The sequence below is a fragment of the Geotrypetes seraphini genome, chromosome 2 (assembly GCF_902459505.1).
Source record: "Geotrypetes seraphini chromosome 2, aGeoSer1.1, whole genome shotgun sequence".
Lineage (NCBI taxonomy): Eukaryota > Metazoa > Chordata > Amphibia > Gymnophiona > Dermophiidae > Geotrypetes > Geotrypetes seraphini.
This window is the reverse complement of record NC_047085.1, coordinates 344,763,572-344,782,152: the sequence shown is the minus strand read 5'-3', so window position 1 is coordinate 344,782,152 and position 18,581 is coordinate 344,763,572. Positions and strand designations below refer to the sequence as shown.

Below are 18,581 nucleotides of genomic sequence, written 5' to 3'. Positions count from 1 at the left end.
ATTATTACTACTCCACTTTTTGTTGTTTATTGAATATCTTTAACTGACATACAGTTGTACCGAGCCTGGAGAAGCATGAATGAAGTCTATAAAATGAAATAATGCTACGTTCTAAGCAGAAATGAATAGAAAACAAACAGGTGAGTTTCTGATCTGTTCAGACCAAATAAAATTATCAATAAGACATTTTTCCTTTCTTTTCGTCCATACTTTTTGTCATACTTCAAATTATGCCAACATTTTGATTTTAAACTATTCCTCTGATTCAGGTCAAATGAAACTAGAAATATAGTATGTTTCACTGAGGACCTAATTTATTCAGCTTTTTTCCTTCCTCATAAAAAGTGTGATAAAAGCCCTTTATATACATTTACAGTGAAGCAATCCTGTGGGTGCACAGCATGCTCCATTCATTTTTGTGACTGCAGCTATTATAAGATGGTAAGTTTTAGGGCTTGTTCTTTATTGAATCACAGCTCTATTATTGTATTTAAATTCTTAACAGGTTTACATTTAAAAAGCAGACACTTATCCACTATCAAAAGTAGATTCAGTTTCATAGAACGCTGCATCAAATCACGTGTTTAGGTGGAAAAACACATTATCTTCTGCAATTTCCAACCATTTACAGCACAAATGGCAAAACATCAGTAAAAGTCTATAGCAGCGTTAATAGATTGTGCAATTGGTGCAAAGTAGTGCAAAAACATTTTTTTGAAAGTGCTGAGGTGCTATTAAAGTGCAATTTAAGGTGCCATGTGCATTTTACTTCAATGCCTGGCCCCCCAACCCAGGTTTCGTATTCTTCATCAGGAGGGGTCTAAGTAAAAAGCACACTAGTATTAAAAACAAGACTGAAGATAAAACAAGCTTTACTCAATATTATAACCGAATCTAACCTTTCTTAAATCAAATGTTTAACTTCTCTCTTAACAATGTAAAGTTACTCAACATACCTTCTCAGGCGAGCTAAATCGGGGACTGACACCGGAAGAGGAACTGGCTGAAGTTACTGAAACTCCCGGATATAAATACAAGTACTTATGCTAACACTCTCAACAGGTGAAAAGATTATTCTTAAAACAACGGAAATGACAAAATACCCGGGGACACCACACATACACTTATATATTTAACCACTCGATTTCTGAATTTAAGCCATTAGGGATTAATGTATTCCAATTGTAAATTAATCGTTGTTCTTTCTGTAATAAAAGTTTGCAAATATCTCCTTCATATTGATTAATATGTATGAGCACAGTGTATCTAAGATCTTGCAACGAGTGATTTTCCTTCAACCAATGATCCACCAGGGGTGCTGTGTCTCTGCCCCTACGGATATTACTAAGATGTTCAATAATGCGTGTTTTAATTTTTCTTCTAGTTTGTCCGATATATAATAAACCTCACGGGCAGATCACGCAATAAACCACTGCCTGGGAGTCACAGTTAGTACCTGTGATAAGATTGAATTTCTTCCCTTGTGAATTTGGAATAAGTATAAATGGTTGGCAGTTGGCACCATATATAACCACAAGTGCTACAATGACCGCACGGTTTGTGAGCCGGCAATCTTTGTCTGCAATGGGTCCCCCTCCGGCATCGAAGCTTTTCACCCAAGTTACGCGCCCTCGTAAAAGCAAATTTGGGTTTATCTTTGAGTGACGGATAGTACTGTACTATAGGCCAGTATTTTAAAATAATTTTTTAATAGCATTACTCTTGTTAGTAAAAGGTAATACACATACCGTATGAGAGTCATTATCCTTCTCCGTTGGATGCATGAGCCAAGAACGATGACAGTTCTTGGCTCGCTTCCAAATTATTTTTTTAGGATAACCTCGTTCTACAAATTTGAAATACAAATCCATAGCTTGATTATTAAAATCAATTTCGTCTGAACAAATTCGGCATATGCGAAGAAATTGGCCTACTGGTATACTATTTTTAAGAGAACGAGGGTGAAAGCTTTGATACTGGAGGAGTGCATTGCGATCAGATGGTTTTCTGTGTAGACTGGTGGAGATAGCATTATCATGAATATAAAGGTCAATATCCAAAAATGATATATTAACCTTATCCTTCTTATGCGTAAATTTAATATTCGGATCCTTCTAATTAATTTCTGTTAAAAACACATCAAGCTCAGCCTCTCCACCAGTCCACACAAAAAACACATCATCAATAAAACGTCTCCAGCACATTATATGACAGAAATGGCTGGAACTGTACACAAACGTCTCCTCAAAATGAGTCATGTAGAGGCAAGCTATGGTAGGTTATCCTAAAAAAATAATTAAAAGAGCTTGGAAGCGAGCCAAGAACTGTCATCGTTCTTGGCTCATGCATCCAACGGAGAAGGATAATGACTCTCATACGGTATGCGTATTACCTTTTACTAACAAGAGTAATGCTATTAAAAAAATTATTTTAAAATACTGGCCTATAGTACAGTACTATCCGTCACTCAAAGATAAACCCAAATTTGCTTTTACGAGGGCGCGTAACTTGGGTGAAAAGCTTCGATGCCGGAGGGGGACCCATTGCAGACAAAGATTGCCGGCTCACAAACCGTGCGGTCATTGTAGCACTTGTGGTTATATATGGTGCCAACCATTTATACTTATTCCAAATTCACAAGGGAAGAAATTCAATCTTATCACAGGTATTAACTGTGACTCCCAGGCAGTGGTTTATTGCGTGATCTGCCCGTGCGGTTTATTATATATCGGACAAACTAGTAGAAAAATTAAAACACGCATTATTGAACATCTTAGTAATATCCGTAGGGGCAGAGACACAGCACCCCTGGTGGATCATTGGTTGAAGGAAAATCACTCGTTGCAAGATCTTAGATACACTGTGCTCATACATATTAATCAATATGAAGGAGATATTTGCAAACTTTTATTACAGAAAGAACAACGATTAATTTACAATTGGAATACATTAATCCCTAATGGCTTAAATTCAGAAATCGAGTGGTTAAATATATAAGTGTATGTGTGGTGTCCCCGGGTATTTTGTCATTTCCGTTGTTTTAAGAATAATCTTTTCACCTGTTGAGAGAGTTAGCATAAGTACTTGTATTTATATCCGGGAGTTTCAGTAACTTCAGCCAGTTCCTCTTCCGGTGTCAGTCCCCGATTTAGCTCGCCTGAGAAGGTATGTTGAGTAACTTTACATTGTTAAGAGAGAAGTTAAACATTTGATTTAAGAAAGGTTAGATTCGGTTATAATATTGAGTAAAGCTTGTTTTATCTTCAGCCTTGTTTTTAATACTAGTGTGCTTTTTACTTAGACCCCTCCTGACGAAGAATACGAAACCTGGGTCGGGGGGCCAGGCATTGAAGTAAAATGCACATGGCACCTTAAATTGCACTTTAATAGCACCTCAGCACTTTCAAAAAAATGTTTTTGCACTACTTTGCACCAATTGCACAATCTATTAACGCTGCTATAGACTTTTACTGATGTTTTGCCATTTATGCTGTAAATGATTGGAAATTGCAGAAGATAATGTGTTTTTCCACCTAAACACGTGATTTGTTGCAGCGTTCTATGAAACTGAATCTACTTTTGATAGTGGATAAGTGTCTGCTTTTTAAATGTAAACCGGTTAAGAATTTAAATACAATAATAGAGCTGTGATTCAATAAAGAACAATATTATTTTTCATCACAGAATACTAGTGATTTTCTCCCTATCAGTAGAAGTTTTAGGGCTTGACATTTCACTGCATAGGAGTCACACCTGTGTCTGATTCATCTCGTCAGAGAAAGCAAACTTGGTTACTAATAAAAGATGTTCGTTGAAGAAAGCACGTCACCTTTCCTACAATCCTGCCTCCTCCTCCTTCAGGAATTTAATACATTTACATAATTATGGAACTGAAGTATGCCACTGGTAAACAGGAGCATTTACATGTTCTTTGAGCTTTTTGAAATAAATTCTTAAAATAGTTTTTGGCCAATAAAGCTGCTTGGTGATTCAAAAACCACTTTTGAAGATCTAACTTGCAAATCAGCTGTGTTTTCAATTCTTGCCATGTAAGTGGCATTTAAGCCAGTCTAGACCAGAACAATTTATTAGCCAGTTGATTTCTGAAATCCTTTAAAGTGTAGCATATTTATTTATTTGATTTTGGTTCATAAATTTTTTCTGTTATAGCTCAAGGTGCCCCATATTGCACTTACTACCAAGGATAGAAATTTGCTTATACTAGGGATGCAATTAAAGAGATACTTTAGTTTCTTCTACACTATCATAGAATGTTTCTAAGAGGAATCTCTTTGGCTTTTATAGTTGTGGAGAATGTATTTTTTTCCCCAGATAACAATTACCAAGGGCCTCTTATCAAACTGTGATACAGATTTTACCGCAGGCCAGTGAGGTAAATGCTCTGACGCTCATTCAATTCCTATGAGTGTTGGAGCATTTACTTCACTGGCCCCCATAAAAAGCTCTACTGCAGTTTCATAAAAGGAGCCTTAAATGTTTCAAGATCACTGTGTCTCTTGTTGAAAAAAAGCGATTGTTACGTTTCACCAATTATAATACCAAAGAATATTTATGCAATTGTTTGTCCTTGTAAGTTCATTTATTCTGGTAAAACCAAATGGAAGTTTAAAACAAGGTTGGCAAAACACAAGAGCTGTACAAAGAAATGTATTCCAGCATGTCTCCCCTGTAATGTATGGCATTCCCCTCCCCCTCTCTCCCTCCCACTCTCATAAGGTCTGGAATTACTTCTTCTCTCTCCCTCCCTATGGAGTTCCTTTGCTGTTGCTAGTCCTCTTAAATAGGCAGAGTTCTCACTGAGTCCCTTCCTCCCTCCAAACAAGCAAGACTCACACCTAGTTCCTCCCTCTCTCAACCCCCTAGACCAGTGTCTCGCAAACTTTCTGGCTGGTGGCACACTAAATACAGTGCCCCGGCTGGAAGTGCACGATGTTGACGCGGTGACATCACGCACATGCACAACATCGTATCGACGTCCGTGCATGCATGGAGGTCCATCTGGCCGCGACCTGCTTTGGTGGAGGGAGCCGGGAGGTGCAGGGAGAGGAGGAGAGACAATGGCCAGGAGGAGAGTTATCTATGCTGGCTGACTCCTCCTCCTCACCAGGGTGTCACGGAACACCTGAAATCTCAGGAGACACACTGGTGTGCCGCACCACACAGTTTACAATACACTGCCCTAGACAAACCACCATCCCAGACCTACCGGTAGCAACCTCCTCCCCCATCCAGGCCTACCATACCTCTCTGATGGGGCAGAAGCAATCTCTACATGCTCCTGCCCATGCCATCAGTGGTAAAACTTGCTGGAGGAAGATAGGTCTCAAACCAAGATTAAATTCTTAATTCTTTTTTGGTCAAAAAATCTGTTTATATGTAAGTATATGCAGTATGTGCAGACTAATCAAAAATTCTATATTCAAATAATCAAAGATTTGAGCAGAATTCTCATATAAAAAGTAACATTCATATGATTATAGCAAAATGTTATTTCCATCAAGCAGCAACTATAGATAACCCTTATATGAACTTGCCTGCCTCCCCAAGGTAGTCATTAAACTGAGGCATATAAAAGTACCATTTTTATCTGTGTGCTGTCCGTTAGCTGCTGTACGGTGTAGGCATCTTCTGTGTTATACTGCAGTAGGATTGCCATCTGGAATGTGGAGGCCTTCCCAAAAAAGAAAATGGATAAATAGAAATTGGAATCATTATAAATAAAGAAACTATTTCCACAGCCTCTAAGCAGCATGTTTGATTGTTCTGCCCCCTTAGGGCATTTACTCATGTTGCCTAAGAAAAAGTATAAGTGTTTATGCTAAGATGTACAGCCAAACCTCAGTTTGCGAGTGTTTTGCAAGACGAGCAAAACATTCTTGCAAATCTTGCCTTGCAAACTGAGCATTGACTCGATATGCGAGCCCCCAACCCTGAGAACCGGCATCGCTCCCTCGCCCGCTGAAACCCTTACCGCGATCGGGCACCGGCACACAACACCAACCCACAGGATGTGCCGGTGCCGAAAGAACCTGCTGGTGATCTCTGCTGGGCCTTGAGCATCTGCACATGCTCAAGGTCTTCTGACTCCCGCTCTCTCCGAGATTCTAATGAGATTTGACAGAGTTGGGCCTGCTGGCCAGACAGTGGGAAGACCTGTCCGTCTGGCCAACTTTTTAAGGTTAGCTGGGGGGGAGGGTCTGGAATGGGTGGGTTTTCTTCCGGCAGGAGGGGTTGGGCACCCTCCTGCCAGTGACTATGAGGGGTGGGGGTAGTCTTCTGGCAGGAGGGGTTGAGCACCATCCTGCCAGCATTCGTCGGGAAGGGGAGGGGTCCCATCAGCAGGAGGGGTTGGACATCCTCCTGCCTCATTCGTTCAGGAGGGGGGGAGACTGGCAGCTGCAGCCTCTATACTAATCACAGCAGGGAGATCCCTTGCTGTGATAAGTATAGCGGCCGCGTCTACTTACAATATAGGCCAGCATTTTGCTGACCTACATTGTAAGCATCTCCTGCTCTACTAGGGAGATGCGTAGGGCCACCTAGGTTCGCCTAAGGCTACCGTCTAGCCTTAGGCAAGCTTAGGCAGGCTTGCGGGCCTCCCTAGGCTCCCGGAGGCACCTTCAATATAGGCGGCCAGCCTGGGGAGCATTTTTTAAAAAAAATATGAGTCCCGATTGCTGATTAGACAGCCGTAGGACGCCTACAGCTGCCTACAATCGGGATGTAGTTTGTAGAATCCAGGCCAAAATGTAATGCTAAGACTACACTGCCCCAGGTGACAGAGCTGAATAGATATCACAGCCATCATTCCTACAGTACCAAGGCAGATTAAGCATAATTTGTGATGGTTAGTGTTGGACAACTTTCGTGTACACTTGGGATAAAATCTGAAGTCACTGGCTTGGTTCTCTGCCATGATGAGATCAGGCAAAATCAAAAATGTGGAAGATTTCTTCAGAGAGATATCTGGCAAGAGAAAAAGCATCTAGTAGCCCTATGCAACTCCCTAATCCTGCTAGGAAAAGTAGTAGGATAAAAGGAAAAAGCTGAGTAGAAACTTTTTTTCATCTTTTATCACTTTTAGGAAAAAAGAATTAAAGTCTGACTAGGAAACCAGAAATATATAAATATTTTTTACCAGATTGATTAAAAAAAAACAAAAACAACCCCAGCTTGAAATAAATAAAAAGAAAAAAATATCAAGGCAGCTAAGTAGCCTACAACAAAACTCAGTTGGCAGAACTAGCACATTTCTACTACTATAGCATGGGAATTCCCAAGCAAGCTTATAAAACAGTCTCTGCTAGAAAATTCCGAAAGATCTGTTCTACTTGGCATCATATTGTCACAAAAAGAAAGATTAAATTCTTACCCTGCTAATATCTTGTTCTGTAGATACGTGTGTCATTCTGGACAAGCAAATTTTCTCCCTTTGGCCATGAGCCTGTGCAGAAGGAATCCACTCCAGATTTTTTCTATAACCCTCCTATTTCACTGAGAGCTCTACTGCCACATACGGTTAGTCGCCAAGCAGGTGAAGTAGGAAGTGTATGGCACAGTGGTTAAACCCTGAGGTTGTGGGTTCAAACCCACGCTGCTCCTTGTGACCCTGGGCAAGTCACTTAATTCCCCCATTGCCCCAGGTACATTAGATAGTAAGTGCCCCTGGGAGAATGGTATAGAGAAAAAAAAAATATGAATGATAGAAAGAAATATGGGAAAACAGTGCCAACTAAGAAGTCTGTTCTGTCCAAACTAAACAACATAAGAACTATGAACAATCCATCAGCGACGCCTCCTTCAGAGGTTCGAAAGAAACCCCCGCAGAACCACGTTAAGTTCCCATGAAAGGATGGAGCTTTGACCAAAGGTCTGATGCGCAGTGCATTCTTCAAAAATCTGGCTAGGTCTGGATGTGATGCCAGCGTAGAACTGCAATCTCAAGCCCTGAAACAAGACAGCCTGGAAACTTGTACCCAAAGGGAAGCCACCACAAGTCCCTTGTCAAGGCTGACCGGAAGGAAAGGCAACACCACAGAAACCAGAGCTGAAAACGACTCCACCTTTTCCTGAAACCTGAAATCGGGACTCGTCCAAATATGTACCAGATCCATATACCATGGTCTGCATGGCCAGTCCGGAGCTACAAGAATGACCTTTTCCCGATGACTTGCAATCCTTTGAAGGATTCGGCCAATCATGGGCCATGGGGTAAAGACATACAAAAGCATGCTCTGCGGCCATGATTGGACCAATGCTCAGGCCTGTGTTTCTGGGCTTGTATCTTCAACTGAAGAACCTGTCCTCCTTTTTATTCTTTTCCGTAGCCATGAGGTTGAATTGTAGTCAATTCCAACAGTGAACAATGGTTTGGAATGCTGTCTCTGACAGCATCCACTTGCCCAGATCCAAGGTCTGTTTGCTGAGGAAATTGGCTTGGACATTGTCCACTCCTGCTATGTACGCCGCCAATAGTGCCTGCAGATGACATTCTACCCAGGTGAAGAGCAAGCGGGCCTCCAGACACAGATGGGCACTTTTAGTGCCCCCTTGGCGATTGACATAGGCCACTGCTGTAGCACTTTCCGAGAAGACCTGGACCGCCTGGCCTATAGCTTCATTAGAGCCAACCAAATGGCTTGGAATTCCAGTTAGTTGATCGACCACTTCTTCTGAGTGGGCGACCAACTCCCTCGAATAGATCAACGGTTGAAACGATCTCCTTAGCCAAGGAGACAGACATCCATTATCATGACCACCCAAGAAGCTATCCGAAAGGGCATGCCCTTGGTAAGAGACTGAGGGCTGAGCAATCAATCCATGCTTGCCCTGGCCTCCAACGTCAAAGGGAAAGACTTCTATAACGAGTCGGTCTGCGGAGACCAACGCATGGATAACGCATGCTGGAGATGACACATGTGGGCTCTCGCCCAAGGCATGACATCTATTTTGGCTGCCATTAAACCTAGGACTTAAAGATAGTCCCATGCTGAAAGCTGGTTTGGTCAAGAGGCATGTGATGAGAGCAAAGTATCTGTCTTCATGTCTCTGGAAGATAGACACAGCCTGCCGCTGTGTCAAACAAGACACTTAGTTACTCCAGGGTTTGCATGAGAGACAAATGACTCTCAGTAATTCACAATCCAACCTAGATCCTCTAAAGTCTTGTATCGCCTGATCGACTATCGACAACACAGGAGTCCAGATCAGCCAGTTGTCCAGGTAGGGAACCACTTGCAGCCCCATCTTTTGAAGGTGGATTGCCACTACCACCATCACACCTTGGTGAATATGCAGGGAGCTGTAGGCTGGCCAAAACGCAGAGCCGAGAACTGGTAATGCTGTTCTAGGATGTGAAACCTTAAAGCCTTTCTGTGGGCTGGGAAAATTGAAATATGAAAGTAGGCCTCCATCAGATCTAGAAAGCTGGAATACTGCTGGAACCACAAAAAGAAGAGCGACCAGAACCTCTAGAGGTTTCTGGGCCTGTTGTCAGACAGAGTCTTGGATTGACGTTCCACCACACAAGACATAAGACTTGTCCACACTGTTTCTGAATAACAACAGCCCCTTAAAAGGGAGCTTGCTAAGAGTAGCTTTAGAGGTGGAAACTCCAGAGCATTCTGCATGCTCATGACACAAATAATGTTAGAGAGAGCATTTGCCATATAATCCACTCCAGACAAAAGGAGCTGGGGTACGGGCTCCTCGTCCTCTAGAGTACATAGCCTGGAAAGACAGGTATGTGTCACAAAGGACACTGCTGAGGCCACTTTGACACCCAAAGTCAATGCCTCGAAAATTCTCTCGAGAACCATATCCACGCAGCGATCCTGCATATCCTTGAGCACTACACCACTTTAGGCTGGGTAAAACATTGCTGGCACACCTGTGCCATAGGATACAGCTGAGACATGGCTCTCACAATCTTGAGGGACCACCACTGCTCAGTGACCAAGACATTAATGTCTGGATGCCAGGGAAAAGTAGAAGCCTGAACCCTCACTTCACTCATAAGAGAGGGTAAGTAGAAAGAACATCTTGTGGCTGCGAGCACTGTGACAGAAGTTCTTCTTGTATTTCTGTGTACATCTCTCTGACTAGGACAATTCCACTTTATTTTCTATATATTTCCTGAAAGACGTTCCACATTAAATTAACAAATTCAGGAGGAAAAGCCATATCAAGTGATGGAGAGTACTCATGGATGGCTCCAATTTGTGTTTCTTGGGCTCTGTGGCTGCCGTGCTTTCGCATTCCAAAGTCTAGAAAAGAAAAACACTTGATTGGGCTAGTCACCATTTCTTCAGCCTGAGAACACAAGGGAGAGGCTAAGCCAGATGCTCACACCTCTCTTTCACATGTGGCATGGCACACGGATGCTTCCAAGGCACACTATTTGCACATTCCTGGCATGGATTAGGGATAAAAGAACCCAAGGACTCCATCCCAACCAGTTTTGAGGGGGGGAAAAAAATTAAGTTTTGGAATTGCAGGAAAGTTTTCAAAAAAAGATCACTAAAATCCCAGATGGCCACCGTCACGATTTTGGCACCAAAAATTGCTACCCCCCTCCCTCCCCCCACACCCAAACACTAAATAAAAGGTGAAAACCCAGCAAATTTAGGATTTTTTATGAGGGGGAACAGAGGAAGAAGCATAAAACACTGAAAACTGGATTTTTTGACACCCCTCTCACCCCTCAAAAATCACTTCACAGGCTGTTAACAGCCTTACTTACTGTGACCTGTGCTGGCAATGTGCTGCAGCCTGCCTCAGCTCTGAATAATAGCTGGAAAGGCGGGGAGAAGAAATCACTGCCTCATCCTGAATGTCTCCTCCAACACTGATTTTTGAGCTGTCAGTCAGACATGGCGTCTGATTGAACCCCCACCCCTGTGGACTGACGGATGTACAACCAGAAGGGAGTGGCACCCCGAGTCTTTTACAGATGCCCGACAGCCTGCGCTCAAACCCCTACCAAGCAGTAGATAAGCAATTCTAACCAGGGATGGCCCCGAGCTCCAAAAATACTTCTGCAAGCTGGCCAATAGGTACCACAAGAGATTGGCCTGTCAGCTACAGACCACTGTCTGCTTCCTCTTCACACAGGCAGAACTGGACCCACAAACAAAGAAGCTCCAAGCACTGAAAAACAAAGAAATCTGAAAATAAAGAAAAGAGCAGAGCAGAACACACCTTCCGGCTCACGTGCAGAAGGAAAAAACTGTAGATGGCAGTAGAGCTCTCAGTGAAGTAGGAGGGTTATAGAAAAAATTCTGAACGGATACCTTATGGACAGGCTCGCTCACAGGTCATGGGGAGATAACCCACTTGTCCACAATGACACACCTAGTGAACTGTAAATCTAATATGTGGTTAAGTACTAATCTTTGGAGTACAAATTTCCTCAATGCCCCTTTTATGCTTACCTGTAAAGTATACCTGTTTTTAAAGCAATTGGTAACCAGTTCCCCTTTAGACAGCTGATACAGCCAGGTAAGCTTTCTTCCACTATGACGACTGGCATAAAATGCTGTAAACCGCTGGTAACTGCGTTCCAACTGTGGAAAACAAATACATATGCATTTCTACAGAACCTTTATGGTAAGTAATAAACCCTCCTCCCCAGCAATTTGGTATGATTTTCATGTCATTATTTTATCCTCTAGTGTTGAATTTATGTTCACTATCCTTTTTCAAAATAAAAAAGAAACCGATAAAGCTGCAGTGAAGATGCAACAACAAAACCAAAAATGAACTGCAGAAAATGTACAAGGTACAGGAATTTTTATTCAAGTCAATAAAAAAAAGTTGTATTTCTAAAATTGGTCCATACTATTTAATATCAAGGACCAATTTTGCATATACAACTTTTTATTGACTTGAATAAAAATTCCTGTACCTTGTACATTTTCTGCAGTTCTTTTTTTGTTTTGTTGTTGCACCTTTCTTTTTCACCATACAACCAGATGGACAGCAAGATTCAAGTCCTCACAAGTGAAGAATAATATCCTACAAAGTCTTGCACAATAAAACAGCTTCTATAGCTTCATACACGTTCTATAAGTTTTTAGAGATGTGACCGTGCATGTGCTGTGCTTCATGTACTGTGCAATCACATTGTGCTTCCTCAATTGTTATACTGCTTGTAATCACGCACCTCCAAGGGTAAGTGGAAAGGTATGTGAGAAACTGAATCCTGATGTCAATAGGCAACACTTAGTACAAGTAACTAATTTCCCTAAAGACAAGTTAGAGATCAAATCCTTACATGTAGGTCTACTTAGCTAGACTGTCCTCCTAAAAAAAAAGTGAGATGCATGAAGATGCTGCCAATAGAATACTCAAACTGGTTATAGATGGTTATAGATGGTTATAGATGCGTGTATGTATACATACATACACGCATCTTTCTGGTTTAGTTTATCTATTCATGAGGGAAAACAGGAAATGAAAGAAAATGGGCCCCAGGGAAGGGATGATGTTGACAAATATATTACAAAAAGTCCAACAGGACAGAGAACCCACGGGTATAAAACAGTACAAAAGGAAGTGGGAACGGACAATGAGCACTCCATTGAAGAACACTGATGTAAAACCAACTTGTTTATTTCATAAAAGGACACAAGCAGAAGCTGTGGACCCGACACAACACTGTGTTTCGGCGTCCGAGGAATGCCTGCATCAGGGGTCACTGTGGCGTATATGTTCACAGATGACAGGTCTGGGATAAAACCAAAGTTCGGTTCAACTAACATGCCAGAGTAACCAAAATCACTGAAAAGCTATGGAAGCAGGCAAACGTATCTCCTGATTAAAATGGAAAGCTGAAACCACCTTCGGATTTCAAACTTCCCCCAATTCACCTCAAAGGCTGTTACAATCTTTATTCACTGTGACCTGTGCTGAAAATGTGCTTCAGCCTGCCTCAGCTCTCTGTCAATAGCTGTAATTAGAAAATCCCTGCCAATGTTGGGAATGCCTCTGCAACGCGGATCTTCAGATTGCCAGTCAGACCTTATGCCTGACTGTACCTACACCCTTGCAGACTGATGGGCATGCTGAGGGACGGGCAAAGGTAAGAAGACACAGCCAGCAACCTGCGAGACATCACCGAGTCTCCAACGGATGCCAAACAGTCTACGCACAGTCTTTGTTAGGCAGGAGAAAGATCAGAACAGTCCCAAGCTCCTATGAAGTAAAATGCAGGCTGGCTGACAGATACCAACAGGGATTAGCTTGTCAACTGCAGACCGAAGTCTGTGTGATCTTAATGCAGGCAGAGCTGAATAATTGCTCTCAGCACCAGAAACCCCCAAAAAGGGACAAAAAAATACACAGAGTAAAATAATAAATTGTGGAAAGTAGAACAAACACTACTCTTGCAGGCACCCCTGCAGAAGGCAAAAACTGTAGAGGGAGCTAAGGAGCCCAGTGAAGTAGAGAAGAGGCACAGAGAAAAAATCCAGAGTGGATTCCTTCTGTAGATAGCACACAGCCATGGGGATAGTACCCATCTGTCTAGAATGTCTCACCTATTGCACTGGAATAAGCATTCAGAATAGGAGACTACTTTCCAACCACAAGATAAGTAAACAAAATTGTTTATTTAATCCATCCAGCTATGGTAGCCTTAGAAGCTGGCTGCTCTCTTTTTTTGGCTTGAATAGACCAGACAAACCAACACCAACTATTTGACCTTCAAAATTTGTTGATCACCTCCAAGTACATCATCAATACTTTCAACATCCAGGAGCCTTAAGGAGGAAAACTGAATACCATACTCTTCTGTGGTCAATGAAGGAAGGTGACTGACTTGTTTCAGTGGCATAGCCAGACAGCCAATTTTGGGCAAGCCTGAGCCTAAAGTAGGTGGGCCTCTCCTCTCCCACCCCAGCAGCCTCTCTCTTCCCCCCCCCCCCCAGCCCATGCAGCCTCTCTCTTTCTTTCTCTTCCCCCCCCAGTACATGCAGCATTTTTGTTTCTTAAGTTGCCGGCAGTGGTTCCTACACGCTGCCAGTGGCTGACTTGGAAGCCATCCCTCTGACATAAAACGCAAACTCACCAGAGGGAAGGTTTCCATGTGAGCCACCAGCAGCATGTAGGAACTGCTGCCAGTGGCTTGTGGCTGCTGGGTGGATGGGCCTGAACCCAAACTGGGCAGACCCGACCCATAGCTATGCCCCTGGACAGGAAAAGTCACCTTATTTAGGGATAGAAGGAACCCAATGGATAGAAACCTTAGCCTTTGTGCAGAAAAGGTCTCTACAGAAAGGGCTTTTAGTTCTCCTTCTGGCTGAGGAGTTCACCACCAGGAATAATATCATTTTCAAAGTGAGATCCTTGAGCATGTTTGGTTAGGGGCAGTGGGAGGGGGGGGGAGGAGGCTGTAATGCCTGAAGCATTTGGCTTAAATTCCTATTCAGAATATTCAAACAGGTGGCCACAGACAGGAGCCACCCTTTAGGAAACAGATAACATCCAGATAAGAAGTTAATCGACCCTTATAACATGCCAGTGCTGCAACTTGGACATTCAAGTATCCAAGTATCCTGTAACCCTCCTAAGAAAGGAGAGAACTGAGAAATGAAAAGGAGACAGGGTCTTTTCTGCGCACTATGCCTCAAAACATTTCCACACTCTAGTATAAGCTGATGAAGTAGACCTCTTTTGAGCCTGAAGTAGTATGGATATGATGTCCTTTAAAAAAAAAAAAAAGATTATGTACTTACCCTGGATAGGTGAGACATTCTAGACCAGGGGTGTCAAACTCAAATCACATAAGGGGCCGAAATCCAAAACACAGGCTAAGCCGTGGGCCAGATTTTTTATTAAGATGCTTACCCCCCTCCTTTGCTAACGCACAGCGTGGGCCCCGGCACCGGCGGCTGCTCTGACGTTCACAAGACTTCTGTGAGCATCGGATCAATCGTCACCACCGCCAAAATCCTTGCTGCGCGCCAGCAAAGGAGGGGGTTAGTCTTAGTAGAAGTATAGGGATACAACCTCTCCAACCCCACGCTGGCTACAAAATAAAAAAGACTTTTAGGTCCTAGTTCACGTTTGATGTCTAACACCAGCTCTGACAGGATACACATTTCAAATCTGACATAATGTAATCACAAAATAGAAAATAAAATTATTTTTTCTACCTTTTGTTGTCTGGTTATTTTGTTTTTAGTCCCACTTTCTCTTTCTGATTTTGTCTACCTTCTAATTCTCTTTCCAGCTCGCTCTCTTCACAGCCCATCATGTCTTTCCCTTCAGTGTCGGCCCCTCTCTCCTCAGCATAGCTTGCCTTTCCCTCCAGCGCCAGTTCCTCTCTCCTCACAGCCCAGTGTGTTTTTCCCTACGGCGTCGGTCCAATGTCGGCGCCAAGCCGAGGAGTCTGCCGGCCTCAGTGATTCGGCAATGTTGTACGTGGCTCCCCCTCCTGCTTTTCGCCTGCTGCGTCTGTCTCCAATGATGCACAACTTCCTGTTTCCACCTGGACCGCAGCAGACAGAAGGCAGGAGGGGGAGCCACAGACAACATTGCCGAAACGCTGCCGAAGCCGGCAAACTTTCTGGCATGATGGCGATGTCAGACTGGCATGGGAAGGAAGACATGCTGGGTTGTGAGAATGGGCAGTTCGGAAGCATTGCTCCGGGCCACATAAAAAGGCCAGGCGGGCCGTATTCGCCCCGCGGACCTTGTGTTTGACACATGTGTTCTAGACAGATGGGTTATTTCCCTATAGCCACATGCTGTTGCAGAAGGCATCCACTCCAGATTTTTCACCTCTGCCTCCGCTGTACTTGACTGGGTTCTCCAGCTCTACTTGCAATTAGTATCTAAGCACTGAGAGCTACCCAATACATGTGAAGTAGAGGCATCTGTAGCAAACTGTTTTGCTCAAAAATCAACTCAACAGGAAAGTTAACCATCCAACACACGTTTAAAAGAAGCAGAGAAACTACTCCCATATAAAACTGAAACATATATACAAATTCTTCCCAGCCCCCAAGGGCTGATGGGCATCCAAGAATCAGCTTGGAGAAACAAACAGACTAAAAACAATAGACAGGCACAGTAAGGACTGGGCAGGGTCTAGAATGTCTCACTTATCTACTGGAAAAGAGCTTACCAAGTTAAGTACATAATCTCTTTTTCCAGTGCAAAAGGTGAAACATTACAGAAAGATGGGATGTACAAAAGCAGTCCCCAAACAGCTAAGGTGGGCTTGCTGAGACTACCGTGAACACCAAGGACTCAAAGACAGAGTCCTGTCTTGCCGCCACATCCACTTTTGTAAAATTTGGCTATTGTGTGAAAAAAAGATCATGTTGCCATCCTGCAATCTCCTCCTGGGAGACAGCTCAAGATGCGGCCCACGAAAAAGTCACACTCGTGGAAGAATGCGCCTTGACGGAAACAAGAGACTGTTTCCCAGAAAGAGTGTAGGCTGATGAAATGGCTCTATGGATCCATGTGGAAATTATGGTCTTGGAAGCGGGAGTGTCCCACTTAACTGAATGAGTCAGCACAAACAAATGGTGATGGAGACTAAACTCTTGAATGACGCAGAAGATAACGAAGAAGAACTCTGCACACATCCAGTTGCTTCTGCAGTCGACCATGCGTCCTGGAACCAATAGACTGAAAGTCAAATGCATTTCCTGACTAACATGGAAAGCTGAAACCACCTTAGGCAGGAAGGAAGGAACTGTATGAAGGGAAACCCCAGTTTCTGAAATACAGAGGAACAGTTCTCTGCAAGACAGAGACTGTAGGTCCAACATACGTCACATTGAAGTAATGGCAACCAGAAAAACAGACTTTGAGTGTCAAGTCCAAAAGAGAAGCATCTCAAATTGCTCAAAAGGAGCCTTGGCAAGGCTAGACAGCACTAGGTTAAGGTCCCAGGAAAGGAAAAGTAGCTTAACCGGAGGGCTGACATGAAGAGAATCTTCAGAAATCTAGCGATATCAGGATGTGACGCCAACGAGGATCGATGCTCTCGAGATCTAGAACAAGAAAGCCCGGCCACCTGGACCCAAAGAAAAACTACAGCGAGGCCGTTATCTAAACCAGCCTGAAGAAAGGTGAGAATCTGCGAGATCAGAGCTGAATAAGGGTTCACCTGGTCCTGGCCGCACCAAAATTGAAAGGCCCTCCACACCTTAGCATAAGCCGAAACAGTAAATGACTTCTTAGACTTTAGAAGAGTATCAACAATCATAGCAGAATATCCTTTGTGTCTAAGGCTGCGCGCTCAAGAGCCATGCTGTAAGAGCGAAGTGACCCAGACCCTCCATGGCTACTGGACTCAACGGGAGGAGGTCTAGATAAGTTGCTAAGCCGAAGGCTGCAACTCCTGCATAAACTTATCAGATCTGTGGACTACAGCCTGCAAGGCCAATCTGGAACCACCAGAATGAAGCGACCTGGATATGACATGATCCGTTGAATGACCCGGCCAAATATCAGCCAATGAGGAAAGAGATACAGGAGAATTTTCTGAGGCCACAACTGCACCAGAGTGTCAAGCACTCACTTCTGGGCTCAGATCTTGGACTAAAGAAGTGATCTGCTTTCATGTTTCTTACCATGACCATGAGGATGAAGCGGATCCGACCCCAGCGCCCACTCACCCAGATCCAGAATTTGTCTGCTGAAGAAGTCTGCTTGAATATTGTCTATTCCTTCCATATGAACTGTCCTCAGTGCTAGGAGGTGACATTCTACTAAAAAGAAAAGAAGGCGGGCTTCCTGAGCTAGAAGAGTGCTTTTAGTCCCTCTCTGGTGATTAACCTAGGCTGCCACCATTGTATTGTCGGAAAAGAGCCGGACCGCTTGGCCCTCCAAAGTCTTCTGCAGTCGCATCAGAGCTAGCCGAAAGGCTCTAAGCTCCAACTGGTTGATTTTCCATTTTCACTGAGAGGGCATCAGACTCCCCTGAACAGGAGAATGATTGCAATGGGCTTCCCAGCCCCGAAAGCTGTCATCTGTCATCATCACGATCTAGGAGGCAATGTGTAGCTGTACACCCCCGCGGAGTGATTGCAGGAGAAGCCATCAGTCCATGGTTGCTTGGGCATCCAAAGTCCAAGGTAGACATGCCTGCAAGGCATCCCTGTGTGGAGCACCATGAGAGACCAAAGCATATTGAAGAGGGTAGGGTTAAATGGTCTTTTTCTCAATGGAGGAGAGTAAACAGTGGAGTGCCGCAGGGATCACTGAGACCGGTGCTATTTAACTTATTTATAAATGATCTGGAAATTCGAATGACAAGTGAGGTAATTAAATTTGCAGATGACACTAATTTGTTCAAAGTTGTTAAAATTCATGCAGATTGTGAAAAGTTGCAGGCAGACCTTAGGAAATTGGAAGACTGGGCGGACAAAGACAAAGTGATGCACATTGGGAAGAATAACCTAAATCAGTTACCAGATGCTAGGGTCCACCTTGGAGGTTAGCGCCAAAGAAAAGGATCTGGGTGTCATTGTAGACCAGGGGTCCTCAAAATCCCTCCTTGAAAGCAGTGCATGCACATAGATCTCATGCATATTCATTGG

The 18,581-nt window shown here is 43.5% G+C and overlaps 1 protein-coding gene across 2 annotated transcripts in view; it reads right to left on the bottom strand.

Annotated features, from left to right (window-relative positions):
• The window catches only part of CUL1 (cullin 1), a 275,377-nt gene that overhangs the window by 50,727 nt on the left and 206,069 nt on the right, over positions 1-18,581 (bottom strand). For both annotated transcript variants that reach the window (XM_033930314.1, XM_033930315.1), the window contains 2 exons: positions 11,454-11,585; positions 5,600-5,692 (listed from right to left, as the gene is read on the bottom strand). In XM_033930314.1, the coding sequence (XP_033786205.1) occupies positions 5,600-5,692; positions 11,454-11,585 (225 nt within the window). The remainder of the gene's footprint in view (positions 1-5,599; positions 5,693-11,453; positions 11,586-18,581) is intronic.